This window comes from Salminus brasiliensis, chromosome 14 (genome assembly GCF_030463535.1).
Source record: "Salminus brasiliensis chromosome 14, fSalBra1.hap2, whole genome shotgun sequence".
Taxonomy (NCBI): Eukaryota; Metazoa; Chordata; class Actinopteri; order Characiformes; family Bryconidae; genus Salminus; species Salminus brasiliensis.
In genome coordinates, this window is record NC_132891.1 from 24,686,082 (window position 1) to 24,713,650 (window position 27,569).

The 27,569-nt window shown below is 40.8% G+C and overlaps 1 protein-coding gene across 3 annotated transcripts in view; it reads right to left on the reverse strand.

Moving 5' to 3' along the window:
• The window catches only part of lama5 (laminin, alpha 5), a 90,591-nt gene that overhangs the window by 1,051 nt on the left and 61,971 nt on the right, over window positions 1-27,569 (reverse strand). For all 3 annotated transcript variants that reach the window (XM_072656437.1, XM_072656436.1, XM_072656435.1), the window contains 44 exons: window positions 27,184-27,328; window positions 26,814-26,954; window positions 26,228-26,389; window positions 25,252-25,359; window positions 24,996-25,079; window positions 24,312-24,542; window positions 24,040-24,153; window positions 23,762-23,892; window positions 23,556-23,636; window positions 23,158-23,372; window positions 21,016-21,116; window positions 20,724-20,907; window positions 19,955-20,095; window positions 19,232-19,383; window positions 18,850-18,960; window positions 17,246-17,357; window positions 16,892-17,062; window positions 16,433-16,629; window positions 16,223-16,339; window positions 15,668-15,822; window positions 15,422-15,563; window positions 14,620-14,722; window positions 14,339-14,452; window positions 14,019-14,204; window positions 12,736-12,878; window positions 12,420-12,596; window positions 12,078-12,214; window positions 11,818-11,965; window positions 11,442-11,575; window positions 10,804-10,966; window positions 9,989-10,117; window positions 9,325-9,476; window positions 8,956-9,088; window positions 8,534-8,674; window positions 7,353-7,483; window positions 6,269-6,433; window positions 5,482-5,608; window positions 5,124-5,281; window positions 4,035-4,224; window positions 2,942-3,091; window positions 2,698-2,842; window positions 1,113-1,243; window positions 886-979; window positions 574-693 (listed from right to left, as the gene is read on the reverse strand). In XM_072656437.1, coding sequence (XP_072512538.1) covers window positions 574-693; window positions 886-979; window positions 1,113-1,243; window positions 2,698-2,842; window positions 2,942-3,091; window positions 4,035-4,224; window positions 5,124-5,281; window positions 5,482-5,608; window positions 6,269-6,433; window positions 7,353-7,483; window positions 8,534-8,674; window positions 8,956-9,088; window positions 9,325-9,476; window positions 9,989-10,117; window positions 10,804-10,966; window positions 11,442-11,575; window positions 11,818-11,965; window positions 12,078-12,214; window positions 12,420-12,596; window positions 12,736-12,878; window positions 14,019-14,204; window positions 14,339-14,452; window positions 14,620-14,722; window positions 15,422-15,563; window positions 15,668-15,822; window positions 16,223-16,339; window positions 16,433-16,629; window positions 16,892-17,062; window positions 17,246-17,357; window positions 18,850-18,960; window positions 19,232-19,383; window positions 19,955-20,095; window positions 20,724-20,907; window positions 21,016-21,116; window positions 23,158-23,372; window positions 23,556-23,636; window positions 23,762-23,892; window positions 24,040-24,153; window positions 24,312-24,542; window positions 24,996-25,079; window positions 25,252-25,359; window positions 26,228-26,389; window positions 26,814-26,954; window positions 27,184-27,328 — 6,266 coding nt within the window. The remainder of the gene's footprint in view (window positions 1-573; window positions 694-885; window positions 980-1,112; window positions 1,244-2,697; window positions 2,843-2,941; window positions 3,092-4,034; window positions 4,225-5,123; window positions 5,282-5,481; window positions 5,609-6,268; window positions 6,434-7,352; window positions 7,484-8,533; window positions 8,675-8,955; window positions 9,089-9,324; window positions 9,477-9,988; window positions 10,118-10,803; window positions 10,967-11,441; window positions 11,576-11,817; window positions 11,966-12,077; window positions 12,215-12,419; window positions 12,597-12,735; window positions 12,879-14,018; window positions 14,205-14,338; window positions 14,453-14,619; window positions 14,723-15,421; window positions 15,564-15,667; window positions 15,823-16,222; window positions 16,340-16,432; window positions 16,630-16,891; window positions 17,063-17,245; window positions 17,358-18,849; window positions 18,961-19,231; window positions 19,384-19,954; window positions 20,096-20,723; window positions 20,908-21,015; window positions 21,117-23,157; window positions 23,373-23,555; window positions 23,637-23,761; window positions 23,893-24,039; window positions 24,154-24,311; window positions 24,543-24,995; window positions 25,080-25,251; window positions 25,360-26,227; window positions 26,390-26,813; window positions 26,955-27,183; window positions 27,329-27,569) is intronic.

Here is a 27,569-nt window from a genome sequence, read left to right on the forward strand (position 1 = left end):
GTATAAACCAAACAAGAAATATGGCTAAAAGCGGTTTCTGAAGACCTGTCTGCACGTATATGGATATTTCTGTCTAGCAGGGTTTCTTAAAATGTTCTATGTCCATATGAGAATGCACAAATAAATTTAAAATGCTTGTGCAAACCTGTAAGCTCAGCAGGGGGCGCCTATTTCTCAAGAAGCAAGCGTAACGTCCAAAACGGACCTAAATACAGTGCTAAGCTAAAGGTTTTTTAACTCTTACACACAGACTCTTACCCCAATTTGAACCAGGGTTATATCAGGACGAAATGTCATATGGTTGCACTGGACTCACTCTCTATAGCTAAAGCTAGAAAGGCTGAATAATCTGTTGGAGGTTTAAAAATGAGATATTTGGCTTGCTGTTCCTCACTCAGTTATGGGAAAGAGAACACAGATTATGTGTACCGGCATTGGAGTCGTATTGGACATACTGAGGCTTCCATGTGTTAGCAGTCAGGGCTATTTTAAAGTGGTCATTCATTTCATTTTGACACACTGGAGTTCCCTCAGCCTTCATGTACTGACTGTATAACACAAAAAGCAACACACCTGGCCTGCTGCCCAGATAGACGGTCTCGTTGGCCCCGTTCGTTCTGCTCTGTTTGGGACCCACGCCATGTTCACTGACTGCATCCACACGCAACTGGATCACGTTATTCTTCCTCACAACTGCAAACACACACAGCAGGACTTTTAGCACATATGTGATCACAATCATTAGACAACGTGGAAATCTGGACAAGGGACATGAGCATCTTTTCTTGATGTCTGGTTCAGTTTACGGTCATGTACAGTAAAACATAGCTCAAAGGATAACTAAAAAATAATGATGGCAACACGAGTGTGTGAGATATTACTCACTGAAGATACTGTGCCAGTTTCCATCACACAGTGAGTCCTCTGGTGTGAGCGAGACTGAGAACTCGCCGCTGCCGCTGTTCACCAACACAGTGACCTGCACACACAGTGACACTTGGTCATGTTAAGTTTAGCATACGAACAAATTCAGCCTTATAGCCGTGTAGATTCTGCACAAACAGACACAAATCGCATAGAACACAAATTCCTGAGAATAGCATTGTTCTGACCTCTCCCTGGTTGAGGTAGACACTGAGCTGCTGGCTCTTCTTGGCTCCTGCGTGGAGCAGAAGGCCTGAATCAGACACGGGCCGGACCTCCAGCTCCAGCTCCAGATCTCTGCCCAAAGCCAGCGATTCATCTACCATAAAAACAAAAACGCACAGAGAAGCATTCAGAACATGTTTGATATGACGGTCTGATCAGCAACAGACGTCCAGCAGAGTTCACAAGCCATTAGGAACTTGTGACCAAGACCAGAGATGTGCTTCTCTTCAATGGAGAGAACAGATGGAGAGAACTTTAGAGTCCTGATGTTATTTATTTCTTAAATGAGACTAAAAAAAATTCTATCCAAGATTTTACCATCTGTCCTACATTTCTCAATTTCTCTAAGGGATTGTGCTGCACTGTACTCCTCTTTTTTTTTTTTACTATGAAGGTTTGGTGGAACTGCATGAGACCTCTCGTGAGAACTGTGTAATGCTGAGTCATGTGTGTGAAATCCTGTAATATTACCACCTCAGTCCACATGATTATTTCACTTCTGATGCTGCCAGGTTGTCAACAAATGCATGTGCACCATGAGGGAGTTGCCTTAAAGTACCATTTAAATTCACGGCAGTGGAGTCAAAGTGAATTACTCTCCATTCTAATAGCTAAAAATGCCAGATCTCACCAAAAGCTAGGTTAATCTGTTGTCATGTTTTTTGGTTTTATTTAATTAGTAAAAAGTACCTTGAATTGTCTTTTGTATGATGCATACCTATCAAATATGTAAACTCGTCTTCCTCTGCTTGTCAAGAGAACATGTGCAAAATATGCATAGTATACAACTGTGCATATAACTGTGCACGGTCACAATTCCCCCCCCCCTTTCTTTAAAATTGGTACCGCCAATTAATCCACCATCCATTCTTAGCTCCCAATAGCAATGCTCCTGACACTAGGAGGATAAGGACATAACACGTTTCCTCCAATACATATAAAAGCCAGCCACCACCGTTTCCGAATTGCTGCTGATGCAGTGTTGCTGGGCAGCTGACATGCTTCAAGGAAAGCTCAACTGCAACAGCTAATACATGCCTTTGCCGGCTAACGGCTAACTCTGCTGATGGCAAAGCAGCATGGATCAGAATTTGAACTTGCCAAAGTAGTAGCACATTAGACTGCTGAGCCACTCGGAGCACTGCATACAGCTGCTCTTAGCCCATGCAAAAAGACCTCAAAAATTATTCTTTAAAGGTAGTTTTAGATGTTAACCTTAATGATACATGAAGCTACAAAATTATCTTTACCACACAACCCAGTGAAACTGGTAAATATACAGTTCGCCCGCAACTGGAAAGCATAACACTCACATTATGCTGTAGGGTACCTTCAATAGCTGCAAACTGCAACATCTCCTGATGTGTTTATAATAATTTCTGCAGCTGTAAAAATCAGTGTTTCTTGTTTTATACTTGGATGGATTGGATTCTGACACTTAGCATTTTGAATGGCCACCAAGGCAAAATGTTTTTCAACTTGGCTATTTTAACTGAGATGATGTAAATGAGGGGGGGGGGGGGGGGGGGGTCAGTGGTGGGGGCTCACCAATAGAGATGTGTCCTCCCTGAGTGGAGAAGTAAACTCCAGGCTGGAGGGGCTCCTGGTAACAAGGCACCACTCCCATGCTGCGTGAGGGGACCAGCAGTTCCTCATTCAGCTTCACATCCCTGATACAGCCCACAAAACCCGGCTGCAGGGAGAGAGAGAAATGAAGGGAAAATTCACTCTTAGCAGAAGTGTTGTGCTGTAGTTCTCTTGACTTGATGAGATGGTGATGATGTGTATTTACCGCAGCTGCTCTGTGGTCAGAGGGAAGGCCGCCGATGTAGACGGGGGCACTCAACGCGCTTTTCTCGCCAGAGAACGACACCTTCCTGTTCTGCACATTGATGCCATCCATTATGAGAGTGGCCTTGTCCCTTTCTATCCTCACAAACACCTGACAAACACACGGGAAGGTTAGGAAGGCATTACGGGCATTGATTCAAAACCCTGTACTGGGCAAACAGGAAAAAAAAAAGTTGGATTAAAGCCGTTTGTCTGACAAATCTAGCCTAAATTATTACAGAACTGTTAACTGGAGATCACATGATGATAACCATAGTAACATGTAACCAAACATAAGAACATCAGGTTGATTAACCATCAGGCATTTGGTAAAGCACGTTGTTGTTATGCTGAGTAGCTGGTGTTCCATGAACTGTGTGGAATACCTCACATTACAGCGCAACTTTACCCTAAATAAGAGCTTCAATGTGATTGTGATGTTCTATTGACTTGAAATAGGGAGAATGGTGCCTCGGTCACCATTTAGGTAAAGCAGGCAGGATAAGGTTTTATTTGTGTAAAATCCTGTCAGTCTACTGCCTCAGTCCTCAAGCTTCTTTAACTGTCAGTTGTCAACAAATGCATGTGTACAGCTGTCAATAAGGGGGAGCATGTTCTGCATTTACAACAGTGGTGTAAAACTCAATTACATTCTGCATCTGTAGGTGCAGCCCTGTAGCCAAACATACTATTGCTTTAAAGCAACACTACTCAGCAATTTTATCTTAAAATAGTAATTTTTCTCTTACAAAAAATCAACAGGACAGGACAACCCTCTGGAGAACTTCAGATAAAAAAGGCATGTTTTTTAGTGTAGGCTCAAAGTGCAAATTTCACTTCCCGACTGTAGGGGGAGCCCATGAGCAAGGAATACCAATTTTTCAATAATACTGCTTTAAGCTTGGTGTTTACTGAAAGAAATTTTAGTACTGAACGAAAAGCTGCTGTAATCCCATCTTCACATTCTCTGAAGTGTGGCAATTACTCCTAATCAACTTCAAACACAAAGGCTCACTATAGGCTCCACTTTAAAGATCAGCGTAACACACACTCACCGTGTGCCAGAGGCCGTCGTCATATTTGGAGCTGGTGATGATGCTTGTCTTTCTCTTCCCTCCGTTCACCAGCAGAATCAGGCGTCCCTCAGACGCGGAGAGCGTCACGGTCGTCCTGCTTTTCTCTGCCGCTGCATAGAAGATCAGGCCGCTGGAGGAGTTCACACGCACTCCCATCGCCAAGTGTGGCCTGAATGATCAACAAAAGAAATGCTTAGGTACAGGTGGCATCCCAACTGGCAAACATTTCTTAATGTGGTGTCCAAACAGGGTTCTCACTAGCACCTTCAAGACACCTTTAGTCTGACCTTCAGCATCGGGACCATCATTTGTTCACTTTTCATTTGTTTAGCTGCTGCAACAATGGTGGGGGAAAAGCCCAGCTAACAAATCAGTGTTTAACAGTGTCTGTTTTGAATGTGAAATAGTTTGTGTTCCCTAAACGTTTCAAATATCTAGTCTTCCTTAATTTAAGAAAAATACCCATTTTACATACCATTCCCTCTGTAAATCTATTATTGTATTATATTCACCCCATAAACCTATTAGCACATACTATATTCACCCTATAAACCTATTGTTGTATTTACTCAATTTACACAACCCCTTACCATATATTTACCCCCCCCCTAAAAAATATTGTATTATACTCACCCAACAAGCTTATTATTATAATGATAAGAACATTTGATCCTGACATTTAAAGAACCCGTATACAGTGTTAATCATTTAGGTGTGTGAGAACGTTCTGTTTGCTGGTAGGTGTTCAGGAATTCTTCTTCAGGAGTTCACTTTATTACACTTATTGTCTATGTTGCATTTTTGAGATTTCCTCCCCTATACTATGCATCAGGGGTAGGAAACCAGTATGCTGATGGCTCTGCTTTTATGCAGCAACTAAACTTGGCAATTAACAGGCAGGTTTAAAAAAAAAAACAAAAAAAAAACATGTGCATGAATTCAGCCCTCCAGGGCCGTTGTTCCCCACCCCTGCCCTAAATTCTCACAGTGGAGAACCACAGGGTTAAGGGTGACAATTTGTGCTAAGCTCATCACTACATGACATGTGAGGGTGAGAGGTACACGCACGTTTTGCTGAAAGCAGGTGGAACTGAGTCGAGACGCATGTGACTGTGGGAGGAGCCACTAAAGTGGTAGGCGTTGGGCTCTTGGACGGACTGCTCCGGCTGGCAGGATTCGCGGGCAGAGCGACCTTTGGGTGTGCTAAGAGGTTTCCTTGACTTTCCCTAAACATGCAAGAACACGGTTAGATTGAATACACAGCCAAACTGAACCACGCTACTCCAGCTTACGACCAACAGTATAAAACTATTACACGCTGAAGGTGACATAAATAAACATCATGCTAAATAAACAAATGCCAAAATTTTCTAGTATGCCTTTTCTAATTCAGAAGATCTCAGATTTCCATTTGCTCTTATTGTACCTTGGGGGTTTTGTGGCGTGGAGGTGAGGCCAGTATCTGCTGTGGTTTCTTAGCAGCAGGACACTCAAGAGGAACACTGACAATTTTACTGGATGACAGCAGGTCCACCACTCCCTGAAATGAAGTGCTGGAGGAAGGAGAAACGATTTAGAATAAAACTCCTAAAAGTAGTGTTTTTACCTGATGTTTGAGTGGTAGGATGAACCCAAATGAGTCATTATTCAAACATTTCCTAACATTTCCATTCTGATTAGAATTGAACAGTCTATGTTTATTGCTACAGTCTTATACAAAAGTTTGGGATCGCCATGTTAAAATGACTCAATTAAAAAAAAAAGAAAGTTATAATATCTTCTACAGGGGCTACAACTTAAATGTACATATTTTCAGCACAACAGGTCCTATCTTGCAAAGTGCAGACAGTGGAGAGGAGAGGAGGACGTTAGGCATGGTCCTTCTTCCAAACTCAAGCTCAAGATTTCATTTTTCAAAACTCCATGATTTATGGAATTCAATATATTGAAATAAAACAACCTATAACGTGCCATTACGTTGGTACACACCACATTCAATCTACAGAAGAGCAATGCTGCTTTGGAATGGGCAGAAGTATGTTCTCTGTATGCTTACCTAAAACAGTTACATGGGCGGCCCAAAACAGGCAACTTTTGAATAAGACTGTCTGTAACACCCACATTCGTAAAGGAGCTTTATTCTGATCCTCCAGAATGTAGTCCAGTATATACTATATATACTATAAGACATTACATATGTTTTTCACTCTCACCTGTTGATGAATATGTTACTAAGGCAACCAGTGAGATTGGAGATGCCGAAGGATTTGGGAAGGCCACCGAGGTAAACGTCCATGTCACTTATACCCACACTGCTGCTGCTTCTGACATCAGTGTTAGCACTTGTCTCCAGCACATCGTCCACATACACACGCAATCTAAACACACAGGGCAGTATTAATTGTTACGGTGTAGTGTGGGGTTTGGACTCAAGTGCACTTAAACTTTATTATTTAATGAAACTACCCCTTTTTGGGGGGTATTATTTTACAGTGTGTGCTTGGTGAGATTGTGACTGTTGGGCTTGAACTCCCAACCTTGGAAATGGGAGTCCAGTGCACTTCCACTGCACCACCACAGCTGTCAGAGGTGGCAGTATAAACACTGTTTATAAGCAACATAGAAAAAGGGCGGGAAAAACAAACAAAGGAAAAACCAGGAGTGGCGTTTACTCAAACAAAAGACAACTCAACTCAATTTATTCAGCCACTGCTTACAACAAATGTTTTTCTTTTAACTTCAGCTTTTCTTCGCTGTTCACAACTCTAGAGCTTCTCTTTTAACTTCAGCTTTTCTTCACTGTTCACAACTCAAACGCTTCTCTTTTAACTTCAGCTTTTCTTCACTGTTCACAACTCAAACGCTTCTCTTTTAACTTCAGCTTTTCTTCACTGTTCACAACTCAAACTCTTTCCTTTTTAAACTTCCGCTTTTCATCACTGTTCACAACTTGAACTTTTTTTCTCCTCTTTAACCTCAGCTTTTCTTCAACGCACACAACTTAAACCCACAGTTACCATTCACCCCTCTACAAAGGTGCGACGGGGAATTGTGTTTGGCTAGGTGTATTTATACCCTGACACACAGGTGGGTCTGGTCAGCGTTGATTACTGCTGGGGAATCTGGGGCTTGGAGTTCTTTGCTCCATCTCCACCAGCTTTCATACTTTGCTGGCCAGGCCCCCTGCTGGTGGCTGACAGTACACGCTGCCTGCTCACATTACTCACCTCACATGCATACACTAATGTACCCAACCAGTTTACTTCTCTATAAGCATCAGTATTCATGTTGTTTTACCCTTTGTCGTTGCTATAGAAGGTGACATAGTGGCTGCTGTCATCGTTGTAGGTCTTCTGAGATCGAACCTCTTTATTACCAGCCCTCACTACCACATTGCCTTCCTCCAAGAACACCTGACACACACTAGTCTGTGGAGAGAGAGCACACATGTTCACACTTACTATTAAGTTTGCAATTAACTCATGCTCTAATCAAAATATGATTTTCTCCAGTATTTAGCATGTAGTATATTCACACAGACTGCTGACTATATTTTAAAATGCAGAAATGAATTTTTACAATTGGCGCTGCAAGATGATGAATGCTGATTTTAGCACTCCTAGAGCCAGAGCTACACTACATGACTTGCCCAATCATTGGTTGGAAGAGAAAATAGAGTATTGTGCCTTATGATAATATGTCAGACCAGTCAGAGTGTATCAAACATGACATTGTGGACACAACTCTAGTGGTGGATACTGGTCAATGTCTTTTTTTAATCTTTAGCAGCATTTGAAAATCTGAAAATCTCTCTGTACACACAAGAACACAACAATGGCCCTAAACAGCTGGCTGGATCCTGCAAGTCAAATGAATCAAGACAAAACGAAACAGTCTAAACGGAGCGTGCTCAGGTTACATTATGATGGCAACATTCTATAAAAGCCATGTTTTGCCCGTCTACACAAAAACACTGAAAACAGAGTTCTGAACGCTGGAGAGCATTTTTAAAAAACAAAAACAAACAAAACAAAACCTAAAAAGCAGAGAAAAAGCTACATAAAAAAACAGCCTGATACATAGACAAGGCTTCACTGTGATTGTATTCCACCAACATCCAATGAAAACTGAGAGACTGTTTATAATCTCCTAGAACATTATGTTATGTAGTGTGTCCCTGGCTTCCAAAGGCTTCCAAAATGGACAAGTCAAATAACATAATTTAAATTAATTGGGGTTTCTAAAAACAGCCTACGCCTTTTCTTGAGGCCACAACTTCACATATGTTGGCACGGCATCATCATTTCATATCCTTTCAACACAAAATGGGTTAATATATCCACATGTGTACTTAAATGGCAGAAAATCACCTTATTACGATTAGTGGCCTTACAGCATTAGTGTTCAGCATATAATGGAACAAACCAATAGTTAAACCAAATGTAAACCAACTGTTTTTTTTTAAAGGGAAGGACTACCTGGGCTTGGTGGTGGAGCAAAAGTCCATTGCTCTGGTCTGTTCTGAAGCCAAGACCAGCATAGAAGTTTGTGATGTTTGGCAGGGCGTCTAGGCCGATGTCCAGATAACTTTGCCCGTTAAAATGGGCTTCGCGAGCCACCTGGTAGGTTAAAAGGAAAAGAGATAGGACAGAGAGAACTACTTTGCTTGAAATGAGATTCATTAAATGAGGCTTTATCAAAATCTAGGACCTCTAGTTTGTCCTAAGCAAAGGTTCATCACTATGTTTTCATGGCACTACACTGACAATAGATGGGCCTCATTACTTGCATTACTATTAACCTGTGAAGACAGTCAGGCATGTTCGTGATTCGTCCTGTATGATGTTTGTAAGAATGTGTTAGCTGTTGTGTAGTGGCATAGAGTGCTTGGAAAACTCACCAGCAGGTTATTGGGGCAGCCAAAGCTGACCCCTGAAGTCTTCATGCTCTTCAAGTCAATGTAGCTGCCCATGGCTTTAATCTTCCTGAAGCAGCCCTTCACAGACCCCTGCTTACGCAACAACGGCTTCAGACTGCACACATACACACACACACACACACACACACTTTATTTACATTCACTTATATTGGTTAGGCTATATTTAGCTGTTTAGTATTGTAATTCAAAAGGGAAACATTTATTATGAAGTTAACTAATTGGGATGAAAAGAGAGAGCCCTAGAGGGAGTGTATGTGTAGTTGGCTAAGAACGGGAAAAAAAAAGAGTTGCACTATAGCTTATAAGTCCTTTTTTTTTAGTAACATTCACCTCTCAGGCATTTTGTCCTCAGGCACACCACCCAGGAAGTAGCTCCCTGTGAAACAGGGGATGTCCGAAGATGAAATCTTGTACAGAACGTCTCGGTCTCTTCTCACCATGAGTTCTGGCATCCCAGAGCGAATGAGATAAATGATGCTCATCTTTGCAAAGAGAACACAAGCCCTTTAGATGTCAGCAACCCCAGCTGTGATACTCCTATGTTAACGGTGTCGTCAAACACAACTGTTTCCACAGCTAAAACAAGCAATTTAGTAAAAGTCTAGACATTTCACAGCAATTGTAGTCAACGATTTAAAGCAAGTTTGCTTTCTAGACATCTTTGTTTTAGCTCTGGAAAACAACTGAAAAAACTGCAGCTTTACTTGATCCTGATTAATCAAATAATCAACATGATAATGGACCGAATACTGAATGTTTTTATTTTGTTACTGAATATGAAAATAGGCATTAATTGCAGTTTTAGTAAAGAAAGTATATTCAATACAAATCAAACAGTAACTGTCCGTGCATTCCAACTTTCGACTAGTAGCGTCTAACCCTTTTATTGACCTTGTGCTCTGTGACAATACAAGGTCTGTTTGACAATATACAGTCCAGTGTACAAATATAAAAATAATAACTGTCTAGGCCATGAAATATGAGCTGGGCTCACCTCTCTGGAATTGCCGTCACTAATGCGCAGCTTATCCTCTTCCAAGGCCGTGTCCTCCACAAATGTCCCATTCAAGTCATAGAAAAGCTTAATTTTTCCTCCGACCACACCAACACACACAAACTTAGTCTGTTGGAGAGAGAATGGTTGTGTGAGGCCACATGGGACGGTAGAGGATGACCTTTAATTAAGCTTTTATTGTGTAAGAGACACTGATTTTATACATTTTGTTTGATAAACTTTCCAAAGTATTAAAAAAATATTTTTAAAACAAATGTTCCTTCAAATGTTCTCCTTCATTATGTGGCAACATCTGAATAGTATTCGTGCATTTCTCGGTATTTCTACACTTAAGGCTTCTTTAGTAAAGGCAATGGACAACTGAAAAACTTTTGAAACAAAAAAATTTGAATGCTTAAATGGTTCTGGTTAATGTAGCTAGGGCTACTGTTATTGGACTATCTGCAGAGATTTGACATATACACCTTGTTAGTTGTAGTCTCAGTCTAGTTAAAGCTAAGTGTGTTCTAGGTGGAGCTCTTCGGTAGTTGTAGGTGCAGGTTTTCTGCCCAACTACTTCAAGCAGTTAAGCTTTTTTTTCTTGCCATATATGGTGTCTCCACCAGCTATTCTGTAAATTTGTAATTTGTGTTACAACCCCAGGTTTCATGACTTTGCGTTTAATGTTTTTTTTGTAGCGAATGGCGATAATGTGATAAGTAAGACGTTATTAGGAGCAAGTGCTGTGGGGAAAATATTTAATATTTCTATCGTAATTACTCCTTATTTACTGATAACACCTGCTGCTGTCTGACCTGGTTGTGGAGCATTAGAAGAATTCCATCCTGAGAGACGAGTCTGATGTCCTGTTCAAAGCGCACTTGCCTACATGTGCCCTTAGGGACGATTTCAGCGTAGCCTGTCCCGTCAAAGTAAGCTGCATCATCTACCCACTGCTGAGTCAAGGTTGGCTTTGACCTATAATAAAACAAACACACACACACACACACACACACAATTATGACACTATTATATTCATAAAAAGATTCTATTACTGTCTATATTACAGGACCACATTTACACTCAAATACTACTAAGGGAATCAAGTCTTATTGCAGGTATAGACACAATTAAGACTATCATTGCACATATAGACAAAAATCACACTACTGATGGACATATAGACCGAATTAAGACTATTATTTAACATTTTGGACAGAAATAAGACTCTTACTGCACATATAGACAGAATATATACTTCTGCGCAGAGACAAAATACCATAATTGCACATACAGAAAGAATCAAGACTATTACTGCACATATAGACAGAATTAAGAATAGTGCACAGAAGTAATTATTAACGCTTATATAGACATAATTCAGTCTTGTTCATAATAGACAGACTATTAGTGCACATGCAGACTATCACTGCTAATATCAAAATAATCTTACCTTGGACAGGGCACATCTTTGGTGGTATTGAGCTCAAATGTCTGCTCAAAGTTATAAAGACTGATCACTTCCTCATTCAGGCTCTCCATCTCAATGCAGCCCTGAAAGTTGGGCAGCAGCATATTGGGAGGAGGCTGCAAAACAGTGAGGTGTTTGATTATTTTATTAAATAGGAAAAGATAGAATAAATCCTTATTAGTAACAATACATAACATAACAAAATGTAAATCTCCATCGCAGGCTTGGTTAATTGTGTGTCTGTATGTCACGCTGCACCCCTGGAGAGAGTCCCCCCCACCCTCCCTCTTCATAGCTGACATGCGCAGATCCTTTAAGCGCAATTCTTGTATAGTCACACACACACACACACACTCACCATGAAGGTTTTGGGGTATCCCCCAACATAGAATACTGTATCCTCAGCGGGGAGGTTTAGGAGGCCACTGTCACCTTCTCCATGCACATCTTTCTTAAAGGACATCTGTTCATCTGAGCTCATTGTCATCTGACCATATTGCAGGATCCTACACACACACACACACACACACAAACACAAAAACATATAGTTTTCACAATCCACTATTGATGGTGATGATTAACATGACGGTGGTGACGAGTACAGTATGAGGGCCTGACCTCTCCAGGAGAAGGCTGCTGAAGGAGCCCTCCTTGACGTCCTCGTTCATGCTCCCCTCAGCAGTCTTGTCACCAACATTAAAAAGCCATTGCAGTCGTTTACCATCCAAAATCATTCCCATGAACTCTTTAGTGGACTGCAACAAACACACAAAACCCTATTTATACAAGCCACATATTGATTTTATTAACAGAAACACACACTTCCACATGTGCAAAACAGCTTAGGATATAATTTCTATGAACAGTGCAAACAGGGATATAAAGGAAATGTCTTTAAAAAAGCCTCTCTTGCACATACTGAGAACACTCTTAAATGACCTGTAAAGGAAGCTGACTTACGTCTTTGTTCCCCAGATAGAAGACAAACTGCTTGTTGACGGGTTCCCGCCGTTTACGTGTGGTTTTGGGGAGCGTGATGTGGAACTTGAGGGTGGTGTAGGCGGCCAAATCAGCGAGATTACTGGGAGTCCTCACCTGCACTCCGGAATTACCATTAAACTTCATTGATACGCTAACCTGAGAACGAGATGGAGAGGGGGAACGAGAGAGAGAAGAAAGTCTGTAATGTTGTAAGCTTGTTTAAGCAGATTAAGCAAAGTTTAACCCCCAAATAATCTGGAAGCGCAAAACTGAGAATTCTAAGAATTCAAGATACCTTGTTGGCAGCCTTTCGGGCCTCAGCGATGAGTTCGCGGATTCTCAGGATGTTCTCTGAGATGTTTGGCATCTGAACTGAATTATTCTGCAAACTATCCAGCTTCTTCAACAACATTGGAATGGTCTCACTGAGGGCACTCACTGCAGAAAACACAAACGTATACATACAGGAAATGGAAGAGGTGAGACACTGTCTAATATATAGCTGACAAAGCATTTAAAGATCCCTGACCCAATCAGACTTTGCTACGTGGTCACTAGAGTGAAGCTGCCTTTTCTGAGGCTTGCACTCAGTTAAGTGGTTATCAAGTGGTTACTACAGTATAGCTAGGCAGTTGCAGTGGTATTCTTGGTGGTTGCTTTGGTGTTGCTATGCAGTTGCTATGATATTTCAGGTGATTACTATGGCGGTTGCTACACTGTTGCTAGGTGATTGCTATGGAACTGCTTAGTGGGTGCTAGCATGTTGCTACGGTATTCCATGGGGTTGCTATGGTGGATAATATTTTATTTCAGGTGGTTGCTAAGGAGTTCCAGTTGGTCACTAATGACAGTTGCAAAAGTGTTCCAGGTGGTTGCTACACTGTTGCTAGGTGATTGCTATGGAACTGCTTAGTGGGTGCTAGTGTGTTGCTACAGTATTCCATGGGGTTGCTATGGTGGATAATATTTTATTTCAGGTGGTTGCTAAGGTATTCCAGTTGGTCGCTATGACAGTTGCAAAAGTGTTCCAGGTGGTTGCTACAGTTTTGCTAGGTGATTGCTATGGAATGAATTAGTGGTTATAATGATATGTTGCTATAGGGTTTGCCAGGTAGCTGCTAGCTTTGCAACGCACAACCAGAATTTTGTAATAAATCAAAGTAAATAAATACAAAGGAGAAGAGCAAAGATCAAAAGGCAGAAAAAACATTAAATAATTACTACTGGAAACCCTATGCATACTACTGGATCCCCACCCACACTATACTTGAATTCAAACCCATCCAGTGACTTTTGTAAATAATGTAAACATTCAAATTATATTAAACTTGCACATTTAACTGCTTTAAACCAGTGTAAGACTGTAAACAGAGAGTATGTATAATGTATGTACAGTGTGTATAACGTGTGAATATGTACAGTAGAAGTTAATGGGTAAATATTCAGTGCATTTCTATTCAGTGTTCTTTTTTGTACCACTGTGAGAAACAATGCACCCAAGATTTTCACTCACCTTTAAACCTAAAAGTGATTTGATGTGATTTAAAAAATTAAAACGTCACAAACCTCCACACTTACCTGACTTGTTGGCTTGACTGATGGCATCATTGATATCATCCTTTGTGGTGTTGGAGGATCCGTATTGGTTCTGCCACTCCTCCAGCTTCTTCTTCATAGGGACCAGTGTATTCAGCACATCAGCTGCAGAGCTATTTGCCTTCTCCGCTGCGCGCTTGGCTGCCTGGATCTCTGCTGACGAGTTTCCTACACACACACACACAAGCATCCCTTGTTTTGTGGTCTTTCAATAACTGTTCAGATACAGTTTGATGTGGTACTCAAATGTAAGCTTTCCAAAAGCAAAAGCGGATGCCTTAGGGGGAAAAAAAAGTCCTCACCTGCAGTTGAGTTGAGATATTTCTGCACCTTCTCCAGATCCATCAACAGGTCACTCTTTTTGGTCTTAGCATCTTGCAGCCGTTTCTTGATGTCCTGCAGCTGAGGCTTTACCTCTGTTCAGTTCAAAGTTACATTCAAGCTTGTCTTAGATATAGTGGCAACAAAGTACATTAGCTTAAGAATCTGGGCACTGAAAAGTTGACCTTTATTTAAAAAAGGTTTAAATTGATCTATTATACTGAAAATGCAAATGTAATCTTTTTAGCCATTGGGAATTTACCTTTAGCAAGCTCTTCCTGCAGAGCTGTTGCTTTATTCACAAGGTCAGCACTCTGGTTCTTAAGTGCTTTGACCTGCTGGGGGAGATCCTGTCTCTTGATGCTCTGTGCCCAAAACAAAGCAGACCTTGCTGATCCACACATGAAGAAAAGTTGCAAAGTTGCATCACACACACACTATAGACCATTATCAAAAGTCCATGTTAATGTGAAAGCGTACAGTGCCGCTAAAAGCACTTCCGGTCATGCTGTAAACCATGGCTTAGGCTACTACATGTTCCTAAATACACCCATAATTCAACCAAGCACACTTACCAACACACTTTTAACACGTTCATCTCCAGCTAAAAAACACCGCTCATTTTGAACCAAAGTTAAACTGAATCAGAGACACAGGGCTGAACGGTGAGAACAAAGCTTCTCATATCTGTGATTAAAAATACTAAAGTCGAAGATCAACGCTAACTTATTTTGTATTCATTCAGATTGTTATCTGTAAGGTCTGGTTAAATACCTTGAGAAACAGACCTCTCAGCGCTTTACAGTTTAAAGTAGAAATACAATGATATGTCTCTTTGCTAGTTTTGGTGTTCATGGTGCTCACTAATGTTTCTAATGTTACCATGGACTGAGACAGGAAGAAATAAACCTGTCAACTCTTGAAGTGCTGGTCTTTAGTTTGTCCACATGTGGCGATAACTTTTGTAGTCTCAGTTGTCACTGTTGCTTTGTCATTACGTTGATTTGAAGCTTAATGCTGGCGGATATAAATGTGCATGTTTGGATTTTATGGTTTAGGGTTACCTCCAGGGCTTCTGTAGCTGATTTATTGGCTTCCTTGGCTGCAGCGTCAGCCTCCTTCACACTGTTGATGATGTTGTTGTAAGCTTGAGATGCATTCAGTGCTCTCTGGATGAACCCATCTTGGTTAGTGTCAGCAATTACACTGTTCAAACACAGGGAAACAGGACGCAATAGTAAAGTCAAAGAAAGTTGTGTGCGTATTGTGTCATAAAGGAACAGGTAAATCAAACAAACAGGCATAAGCACCTGGAGAGGTTCTTGGCGAGCTGGTCAAGAAGCTCAGCGTGCTTCTCAGCTGCCTCCACCAGGGGGCTTTTGGCACCAGAGGAAGAAAAATTCTGCACCTTCTCAGCAAGAGGCTGCCTACCCCCATCCAGTTGAGCAGAAAGGCGCTCATACTCCTTTAAAAGAAAGAGTAATATTTAGCTGTTCAGTGCAATTTTTTTCAATAAATTATTATTTATTACATTATTAAATGTCCTTCCTATTATTTATATATTATGTAATATTATTTGAGATAAATATTTAACACTGTTTGATTCACTTGGCTTAAAAGGCTTAAGATAAAGGTTAAGTGAACTAGCATCCAAGCGGTTAATTGTTATTACACAGTGTATGCAGTCTCTGTACACTGGCTGTTGTCTATAGGCTCTCTGTAACTGGTCTATAACCTAATGTCTAATGTCATGTAATTCATCACTGAATGATAAACTGAAAACATCACTGATAACACTCATTTTGCCCAGCCCTACTTCAGAGGCCCTTAACTTTCTCTTGACACTGTAATGTGTGGAGTCTGACCTCTTTGGAATCCTGGAGCATGGACAGCATGTCGTTGACCTGAGCTACGTTGTCTTCAGCCATTTGCATTATATCCTCCACCTCTTTCTGCTTCTTCCTCAGATCATTGACCTTTTGCTAAAGAAAGACAATGATTGTGGCAATCTTACAGAATGACATTTTGTGCTAGCAATGATGCTGTGCAAGCATGTGTGTGTGGGGGGGGGTTACCTGGTTCTCCTCCAAGTGTTTTTGGTTGACGTTGTTGGCCTCTGAAGCGAGAGCCGTGTTGTTGACAGCCTCATTCAGGGCATCTCTCAGACTCATGAGCTCTTGGTGGAATTTGCTAAGTTTGTCTCTGATAGCCTCTACGGTATCCTCGTTAGCAGCCACTCGGTCAGCCATCTCGCCCTTCACACGCTCCACCACTAGGGGAAGAGACAGAGGAAGATTGAGACAAGATTGCTACAGTGGTTAAGTGTGGCTAGGTGGTTGCTATAGTGCTGCCTAGACGTTGCTGGGGTATTGCTACTGGGGTTGCTAAGTAGTTGCTAGCTAAATAAAAAAGTGTGGCATCCCCTAGCATCCCCCCTAAAATCAAACCCAAATTACAAAAAATATCTTTGTATAACAGAAGATCTGACAGTTCCCTATTGGTCCGAAAACAACCTAATCTGCTTCCTAACTCACATTTGTTAGCTTGAGTGAGCTCATAGTCTGCTAGCTTCCTCTGGTTTGCTGTGCTTCTGAAACGCATGTCTCTCAACATGGCCACAACCTCCGCCAGCTTCTGTGTCAGCTGCTTATCATCCACATCCTGGGATCCATTTTGCGCTGCCTTCTTTACCTGATCCAGAATAGCTGCCCAAACACAGAAACACACCAGCTTATAGAACAAAAACTGATGAGGTAATCTTACTGCTATAAAGATGTTACACAGAAAGTGTACGAGGTAATTACAGGTATGTTATTATGAATATATATATATATATATATATATATATATATATATATATATATATAATAAAGGTTCCATGCTCGAACCTTTTACATTTTTCATGTAGTTTTTAGCAAAATCCAGAAGGTCTTGCGCTCTGTGCTGTGTGGCTCTGGTGTTGTTCTCAAGCTCTTCTCCCTTTCTTGTTGACACTGATGCCTAAAAGATGCACATACATATAGCAAATTGTCATAAGTCTAGAAGTAATTGCAAATATTGTGGAGAAGCTGTGTAGATGCTCATTATTTACACATATACATAAAGACTGAGATCTTCAAAGTCTGTAACTTACAAAATAAAACACTACTATATTACTTCCTAATGTTTCTACTTTATTGCCAAAAGTATTTGCTCGCCTGCCTTTGCACACATATGAACTTATGAAGTGATATCCCATTCTTAATCCAAAAGGTTTAATATGATGTCGGGCCAGCCTTTGCAGCTATAACAGATTCAACTCTTCTGGTAACGCTTTCCACAAGGTTTAGGAGTGTGTGTACAGGAATTTTTAACCATTCTTCTAGAACCTCATTTGTGAAGTCAGACACTGATGTTGGACGAGAAGGCCTGGCTCACAGTCTCCTCTCTAATTCATCCCAAAGCTGTTCTATCGGGTAGAGGTCAGGAGTCTGTGCAGACCAGTCAAGTTCTTCTACACCAAACTCGCTCATCCATGTCTTTATGGACCTTGCTTTGTGTACTGGTGCGCAGTCATGTTGGAACAGGAAGGGACCATCCCCAAACAGCAAACTCTGGACCATGAAATTAACCAAAATCTCTTGGTATGCTGAAGCATTAAGATCCCAATTCTTGAAAAACAACTCCACACCATAATCCCCCCTCCACCAAACTTTACACTTGGTACAATGTAGTCAGACAAGTACCGTTCTCCTGGCATCCGCCAAACCCAGACTCGTCTATTGGATTGTCAGGCGTAGAAAATTGATTCTTCATTCCAGAGAACACGACTCCACTGCTCTAGATTTCAGTGGCGGCGTGCTTTACACCACTGCATCCGACGCCTTGCATTGCGCTTAGTGATGTAAGGCTTGTATGCAGCTGCTTAGTCGAAGAAAACCTATTCCATGAAGCTCTCTACGCACTGTTCGTGAGCTAACCTAAAGGCCAGATGAAGTTTGGAGGTCTGTAGCGATTGACTCTGCAGAAAGCTGCCGACCTCTGCGCACAATAAGCCTCAGCATCCGCGGACCCCACTCTGTCATTTTACGTGGCTTACCACTTTGTGGCAGAGTTGCTGTCTTTCCCAGTCACTTCCACTTTGTTAAAATGCCACTGACTGTTTAGTAGCAAAGAAATATCATGACTGGACTTAAAACACACGGTACCAAGCTGGAATTCACTGAGCTCCTGAGAGTGACCCAAGTAGTCTTTATGCCTTAGTGCTTGGTTTTTGGTGATTGGAACACCTGAATTCAATGATTTGAATGGGTGAGTAAATACTTTTGGCAATATAGTGTATATTGTGTGTTAACTTGACAACATGTGATTATGTATACATTAGGAGGACACAGGAAGGAGGATGATCCAATGGAAGTGGGGATCTCCATTTTCTATGACTAATGTTTTATTAAATTGTACAAAATGAAAAAAATCTAATATTCATAAGTATATTCACTAGTCTTTTCCATACCTTCTCCTCCAGCTCAGAGAGGTCAGAGCTGATGGTCTGCAGCTCCTTTTCCAGTGTATCTGCCCTATCCCTGCTATCATCCAGAGTGCTGTTGTAGTTGTTTATGGAATTCTGGGAAGCAGAGTTCATGTTGTCAGATTAGACATAATTGAACATGCATAGTCAGCAATATAAATATAAATATATATATATAGATTTATTTTATTTTATTTTTTATTTTTTTTGTATATAAATGTGTTTAGTTGAATGTTTCTCTTTTTCTACCAATTTGGTACTGCCAATTAACCCAAACATTCGTAGCCCCTAAGAGGGTTAGGACTTTTCCCACCAGAATCAGCAGTACTCTGCTGTGGGGCTGCAACTGTGTTTGTGTAAGACTCACAGACACATTCTCCATAGACTTGTTTAGGTTGTGAAGTTGAGCCCAGGCAAGGGCGCTGGCGCTAATGTTCTTCATCTGATGATTCACAGACAGGATTCTATCGTTCACCTTGTCCAAATCCCGCAGAAGCTCCACCACACAGCTGTCACATCCTGCACATACACACACACAAAAGCACTGAAACACCACATCTCCACACACTGTGAAATATATTTGCTGGTATTTAACGGGTGGCAGTTAAAATGAGCCAGTAATTAAGCTTGTGTGTATTGATTGTCCTCTATCATAATGAAGTAAAGCGTCTTTTTAAAGCACTCTTTAGAGATTGTTTACTGGCAGTGTCACCTGTTAACATGTTAAAGCAAGATTATCTAGCATGATGTAACGGTACGGTCACATGCTCCTTTCACCTTTAGTGTCCGTTCTGTATCTCTCAACATGTAAAATTGTGTCAAGAGGCTAAAAGCGAGATTTGCCTTAAATGCAGTACATGACACCTACCACCTGTAGAGGGAGCCCATTAGCAAATTACAATTCTCCATAATACTGCTTTAAACTGTTAGAACCGACACTCTAAACAGTCCTTAAAGTGTTGCATTTGCTCAAACATTGTAGTTTAAAATGAACACAGTTAATATTACTTATCAAACTTTCCGCTGCTTAAAACTGGCATCACTATCAAAGTCGGCCATAAAGTGCAGAAGTGTGTGTGTGGGTACTGACGTTCACAGTGGGCATCTGCTTCTCTAATGACCGGTACGCTGTATTTTTCAGTACAGTGATCACATTGCTTTCCCGTCAGACCTGGTGGACAGTGGCACTCTCCAGTACGGGGGTCACAACGACCACCTCTACAGTCACACTCTAATAAACGTAAGACAGGGAGAAACATACACAATAAAAGTAATGTGGTGTCTAGCAATTAGTGTATATTTACAGTATTTTTTCATATATAATGTAGATAAATTGTATCATTTAAACAACCCTAATCAAAATAAAACCTCAGAGTCTCTGACTACTGCTAACTCTATGTACCTGGTTTAATTAATTAGTGAATTTGCATAAATAAATGGACTTAGTTAATGAGCAACATATCTGTGAGACACAATTCACACAATCTTATCTCCTTAATAAAAACATGTTTTGCCAATTAGCTCTTGGAGAAATCATTACTACAGAGGTTCACTTATTTTTTCTAGCCTGCACTATGGATGTTTACTCAATGTTCTCAATAAAAGACATGAATATTTATAAGTACTCAATGTACTCAATTACTTTTTTGGAAACTGCATTATATACACTGCAATATCTGTTATTTAAAAGTTCCACCAAAGTTCTACTTCAAACATTTCTTATCATAATTACTTCCATAAAGATATCATATCAATACCTATACATAAGCACAGCTGAATGTGATCAATCAGTAAATCTGTTAAATGTTTAAATGTGTTATTTACAGTAGTGTGTGAGAGCATGGTGGGAGGGGACTTACTTTTGCAACCGTTAGGGGTGTATTCCCAGTATCCAGGAGCACACTGGCGGCAGTTTGGACCGTTCACTCCTGGCTGACACGCACACGACCCGTTAACGGGGTCACACGTCTGAACCAGAGCCGCTGCTGCATTACAATCACACTTCTGACAACCATCACACGAGTCGAACCCAAACATACCATTCTAGGAAAACGATCAGTGAACAATATTAAAGTAACAACAACCAGCCAACACACCAACCAAAGCAATCTAACAGGAAAAAAAGACCAAATGCAAGAGGAGGGGCCGTACCTCACAGTGATCACAGTGAACACCAGACACACCAGGTTTACAGTGGCACTGACCAGTGTGTGGGTCGCAGGAGGCAGTGCCACATGGAGAACAGTTGCATTCTGGATGTTTTTAATACAAAACATAATGACTCATCAGAAACATCATCATCAGTTTGCTATAGAAAAGTACAATCTTGTTCAAAAGTTTGGAAACATAACATATTAAAGTGTATTACAACAGAAATGATTATAATATGCTAGTTCAACGTTTCTATTTTTCAATGTATCACTAATTACAGTTGTGGTGAGAAGTACTACGTGCATCTTTAATAGAAAAAAACCCAATAATTTTCTTGGTAGAGGAGGATGGGTTTCTCTTTTGAGTCTAGGTTACTCTCAAGGGTTCTTTCTCTCAATCTGAGGAAGTTTTTCCTTGCCACTGTCTCCACTGGTCAGTTGCTAACTTAAGTCGAGCTTGGCGAAGGGGCTTCTTTTGTCACTTCTAAACAGCAGTCTCTCAATCCATGTAAAAATCGCTTGACTAGACACTGATACTGGTGTTCTAGCTTTCTGTTAAAAGTAAATTGTACCTTGGTGGTTCTTGAGTTGTTCCTGACCATCCGAACCTATTCTCTCTCCGCTGAGGGTGATCGTTTATTACACGGCTACACCTCCCAATAATCTATATGTACAATAGTTTCATTTAACAATTGGAATCTTTAGTTGTTTAGAAATGGCTCCAACAGACATTTCTGACATATTTTTTTTGTCATTTTCATTTCGTATGCGTATTATTAAATGTATTATTTTAAATTAGGTCCAATATTTAAACAGCTAATAATTAGACAAGAATATAGTATGTAATTATTACACATTTTAGGTCTAATGCCTTATTTGTGTTGCTAAACAGCCTACATATTTTGTCCAAGTGGATTACCGTTGGTGTAGATTTTGCTTTGTGCAGACTCACTTTTTTACATTAAGTTTTTTCTTAATAATTATCAGCGTTCAAGCAGTTGGATGAGCTGACATGAAGCCAGGATCATCACTATCTGAATCAGAGGTTTCTTGACCACTGTCAGATTTAGCTTCATCGAGGTTTGGAAGCATCAAAACATCAGCAGCAGTCCTTTTTCTCGTTGTCCTATTGCGTAAATGTCTTTTTGTTCTATCGTTGTATTTGGTAATTCAGAAACATGAAGTCTTTTGATTGTTTTTTGAGGTAAACAGAAGCTGTGTTGTCAATGTAACTACTGATGTGCTGGAATGGTTAAAACAAATGGCTTGGGGAAAGGAGATGCCATTACTGCATATGGTCAAAATGACCGCTACAGCCTTTTGGGGTGTATATGCTTAGGAAACCCACCCCTGGTTAGCTATCCTGAACATAGATTTATATTTCGTTACCTTATCAAATCTTGACTAATTTATTGCGCTTGTCCTTTGCATGTGCAAAACAGTGAACAAACGCGACAAGCCTTTGAGGCAAAACTAACAAGAAATACATCAAATAAGAACATAAGCAATAATCCTGGGGGAATGGAAACTATATGGAAATGGAAAATAATGGCACTTTATGGAAATGTACATTAAAAAGACCATTATAATGAAAGTTCTATAAATTCTCTTTTCCTCACACACTGTGCTCACATTCACTATAGGAAAAAAAAACTATAGGAAACTTCATTTGCATGGCTTTAGGTATATTGTTTGACATGTGCAAATTCAATGTTTTCTGGATTTTACCCCAGAATTTCTTTAATCCCTAATAAGCTGTTACTTAAATACTCAAACTTAAACACTTAAGTTTATTAAGTCTATTATGTATAATTAATCTAAAGCTACTATGAAATAAAATAGCCTATTGCTTAATTACATGAAATGAAACATTTTATTTAACATTTTATTGATTCCTGTTAACAGAGCATACTTAAATTCCCTACTTTAAAGACCATGTTTATTTTGTGGGGGAGTGACTGTTAACCACCAAAGCAACAAATCACTGCACTAAGAAAAAAAACTATACCATCACAACCCTCACATGCCATCATAAGTGTCTTTCAAGTTCTAACCACAACTGTAAGTTTTCTATGTATGTAAAAATAAATTAATAAAATAATGTCAAGTAAGTGTATCCCCTGACTTAAAATGAGTCACTTACTGGTGCAGTTCTTGGCAGTTATGGCATCTCCGTAGAAACCTGGGGCACAAATTTCACAGTGGGGTCCTGCAGTGTTATGCATGCAGCCTTGGCACTCGCCAGTGATTGGGTGGCAGTCGCTGAACAGCATATTGGGGTCGGAGTTGTCATTACAGTTGCACGGCTGGCATGTGCTGCCAATCACCATGGGGTTACCATAGTAACCTGGGGCACACCTATAGTAGAGTGTGAAGTATGAAATGAAGTCACCACCAATTAACATCTGTCACACTAAAGTGAGCTTCGGCCTGGAAGAGCAACACCTGACAAACAGCTCACAGTAACTTTATTGACAACTCAGCATGAACAGCATGCAACGACCAAACTACGAGAGACGAGAGAAGATCAGAAGAGCTCACCTCTCACATTTGGGTCCAGCGTAGCCAGTCATGCAGAGACAATGCATGTTGTTGGGTTTCTCTACACAGCCAATAGCAAAACTGATAAACAGGGACGAAAGCAAGTGAGTCTAAGAGTAGCCATATGTAGTCTACTGTTGCTGTTACAATAAAACACTGCATCTCTGAAATGGTAACTTTAAGAGAAAAGCGGCAAGGGCACTGACTTGTTAGATGCCACCTGCAGCGGGCAGGGGCAGCTGGTGCAGGACACAGCATGGCCATCCACAGAGTTGTTGCCACGATAACCACCCTGACACTTTTCGCAGTGGTCTCCAGCTGTGTTGTGCTGACAGTTCTGCAGGTGATTGTTTAACATATTGATTAAGTCTATGAATGAGGGGAGCTAAAATAAAAAAAATCCACTAGAATAAAAGATTAAACCAGACTAGCAGTCATGGTGTAGATGTAGTGTGGCCTTAATGAACTAGTTGGATGGACTCACCACACATATGCCAGATCCATCCAGGCACTGATCAGAATGACCATTACAGTGGCAGGGAACACACTTGCCCAGGAACAGGCCCTTAGTGTCTCTGTAGTAGCCTGGAGCGCATTGCTAAATACAGAGAAAGAAAGCCAGAGAGAAATTAGAAAGAACATTCGAAGGATACCTAAAGTCACAGAGGCAGGTGCTACTGAATGGTAGTTAAGGTAACAAAAAAAGGAATTAATTGGAATATCAGGTTAGGTGCTGGGTTGCATGAGCAGGGTTACCTGACAGGAGTCTCCTTGGTAGCTGGCAGGGCAAAGGCAAATCTCCACATTGTTGGCATGGCGACCAGAGGGCAGATGCTCAGCGCCCTCTAGCACGGCTGCCCGCAGGGTGACGGCCTGGGCGGACTGGGAATGCAGGGCACGGATCTGCAGAGACTCCAGAGCTACTAACACCATCATCAGCTCCTCCCGAGACACTGCGTTACCAGTCTGAGCATGACGGAAACTCCCCTAGAGAAAGAGACATGGTTCATTTAAACAATGCAGTTCAGGTTCAGACCTTTCACGGTCATGTGCACAGACAGACATCACTTGTTTATTCCTGGTATTACTTAACAAGTTAGCTATAAGAGTAGAATTTCATATATACAAGCATCTATACAATACATAAAATAATGTATTGGGCAGATACACTACTTTTACTTTTTTGCACTCTCAGATCTCATTGGCTGGTGGTTCAGTAGGTTAATTACTACTAGATTATGTTCAAGGTTGGGTTGAAAGGAAACTTTGATAATCTCTGACTAGTCTGACCTCACACCCATCTCTCCTAACCATTGACTCCAACTCCAACATGCAGACTAGCAACACAGCACAGACTTATGCACATCTTTAATATTATGTTCAATCTCAGCCTTCAGTTGCTAGTGGTTGTTCATTGTGTGCAACGGCTTTTCCTCTTACTTCCACTAGATGGACTAATCCTTCGTGAGGCTGCTCAGGAGAAGAATACTCTCTCTCCATGTAGACCAGCGTCATCTGGTTACCCTATAAACAAGAAAACACATGCAATTCAGTAACATGCCATTGTTTGTTGCTCTGAACCAATCAGTTTCTGCCAGTTATATGTCTTGCTGTAGTCTAGTCCAGTGCATTCCCAGTTACAGACAACGTGAAGCTGGTTGCTTATTGTTATTGTTAAATGTAAATGTAAGAGCACCTTGAGAATGACGTCAGGACGAGAGGTTTCTGAAGGCAGGTAGAGAGCGTCTCCTCGCATCATCTGTGTGTGCAATCGATAGCGTAGATAGCCGCCATATGATGACACCTAAAGGGACAGAGATATAGAACGGAATTTCTGTACTGCAGTGCATCATGTGTAACTGGCATTAAAACAGACTAAACAAGACCAGACTCACCTTATCTAATATTTACATTCTACTTATACTTTTTTTAAGCTTCAGTTGCGACCTGCACACCTGACTGAGTCTACATGTTAATCTGGCACCTTCCTGTCTGAAACCCAGAGTAAAACCCTACTCTTTTTTTTAAAGATAGCAGATAAGATGCAAGGTTGTGAAACGCTATGCCATGACCGCTGTAGAACAGAGAACACATGGGGACCTTATTTTCACTTTTGTCATGATCCCAGAACAGCGCCTAACAGCTCATGAGATCATCCAGATCTAATAGATGTTGGTTTGTTTTGGGATTATTAAAAGAGCAAGATCTAAAATACCTACGAGCTAAACGTTCCCTTACTACTCTAGCTTTTGGACATGGTAGTATCCCTTATTCCTTTAGTTTAGGGAATTAGTAGGTCGTTCATAAGAACACTACCACAACCTTCTCCAACAAACAATTCAAAGAAATCGAAATGCCGGGTTGATGAGTTATGGTTGCGTGACTTGGGACGGTGTCCCACATTTACTTATAGTACTTTTGTTACCATTTGTTCCAGTACCCCCCAAATTAGTTATTGGCAATTCACATTATCACAGAGCGTCAGTGCATTATCTCAAATTGCTGCTAAGGAAACATTATACTTTCATGGAGGATAACATTAACCCTTTATCGGACTCCATACCGTATTATTGGCTTTAACAAATAGCAGGACCACCGGCCAACATCAGGATATCAGTATTTAGCAGCTTAAGCCTCAGCTTTACTCAAGAGTTTTTTGGACATGAGCTCACCTTGTCACCCAAGTATGTATGGGGAGCATGCCAGTGTAAATCCTGGTAAACGTCAGGGACGTCACTCAGATCCGCCTCCACCAGGTCCTGATCTGGATACACGGACACAGGCACTTCCTGCCTGTCCCCTCTCAACAGCACCCAGCCATCCATGTCCATAATCTGTGCAGATTGCAGATTTGTTTAGATCATTCCACAATTCTACAGGTTACATGAGTAGCACAACATTTTTGAAATATACATGCAAGTACAAAACCTTGTATCTCCAAAATAACAGCTTAATAATAGAAGGAAAAGTATTAACTTTAAATGTAAGTAAAAAAAATACTAACACAATGTTTTGATTTATATAAATAAAATAAAAGTGAAAAACGTTAAAAAAAGGCATGATCCAGTCTTTGAACTTGCAAGCCTCAGGCCAAAGGGTCAGTGGCTTAAGGCTGCTGAGCTACTTGGAGCCCCGAGATACAAGGTATTTGAGTAACAGCAACACAAATGATTCTGATTCGGATTACAGAAGACTAACACACTGTCTCAGTAATTCGTACAGAAATGAGTTAAAAATTGGTGTGCTTTTTATGAGTACCTCTTTCCTGCGCTTGTCTGAGCTGCGGCAGCGGTCAGTAGCCCCAAAGCAGAAGCACTTGGTGCAACCTTTAGGGTTAGTGGGGTCCAGATGGAATGTACCCAGTCTGCACTGATCACAACGTGAGCCCTCCACATTTTCCTGAAGAGGAGCACATCATACAGACAAAGCATAAACTGACCACACAGCTCCTTCTCGTCACTGCACACGAGCACTTTAAATTCTTAATGCTTAAACACCGTTATGGGCGACTTCTGTACAGCTGACATCAACTGATCACACTGCTGTTGTGTGTTGCACCATGGGACAAGCACCAGAAAAGTGAAGAAAGAGAAGCATAGAGACAGCGATAGACTACTAGACTGCCTACCTTGCAGAGACACTGTCCTGTAATGGAGTTACACACATTCTTCTCAGTTCCTGCTTCATTGCAGTCGCACGGTCTGCAGTTGGGATATCCATAGAAGCCTGCAGCGCACCTGTCACACTGCCGACCAATGATGTTTGCCTTACACCTGTGGAATTTTCCCATGTAATATTTATATGTATCATTCATTTACATTAATTTATAAAGATTCATAACTTACTGCCATCAGAACAAACCTCAATGAAATGAAATTGCCCATTTCTATTGGTCCATTCAACGCGAAAGACATAATAAGAAGGACAGCTTTTTAAATTGTAATAAAATCACACAAATACGTGTATGCAAACTCAAACTGGTTTCATGAACATGACAATGAGGTCAGTGTTATT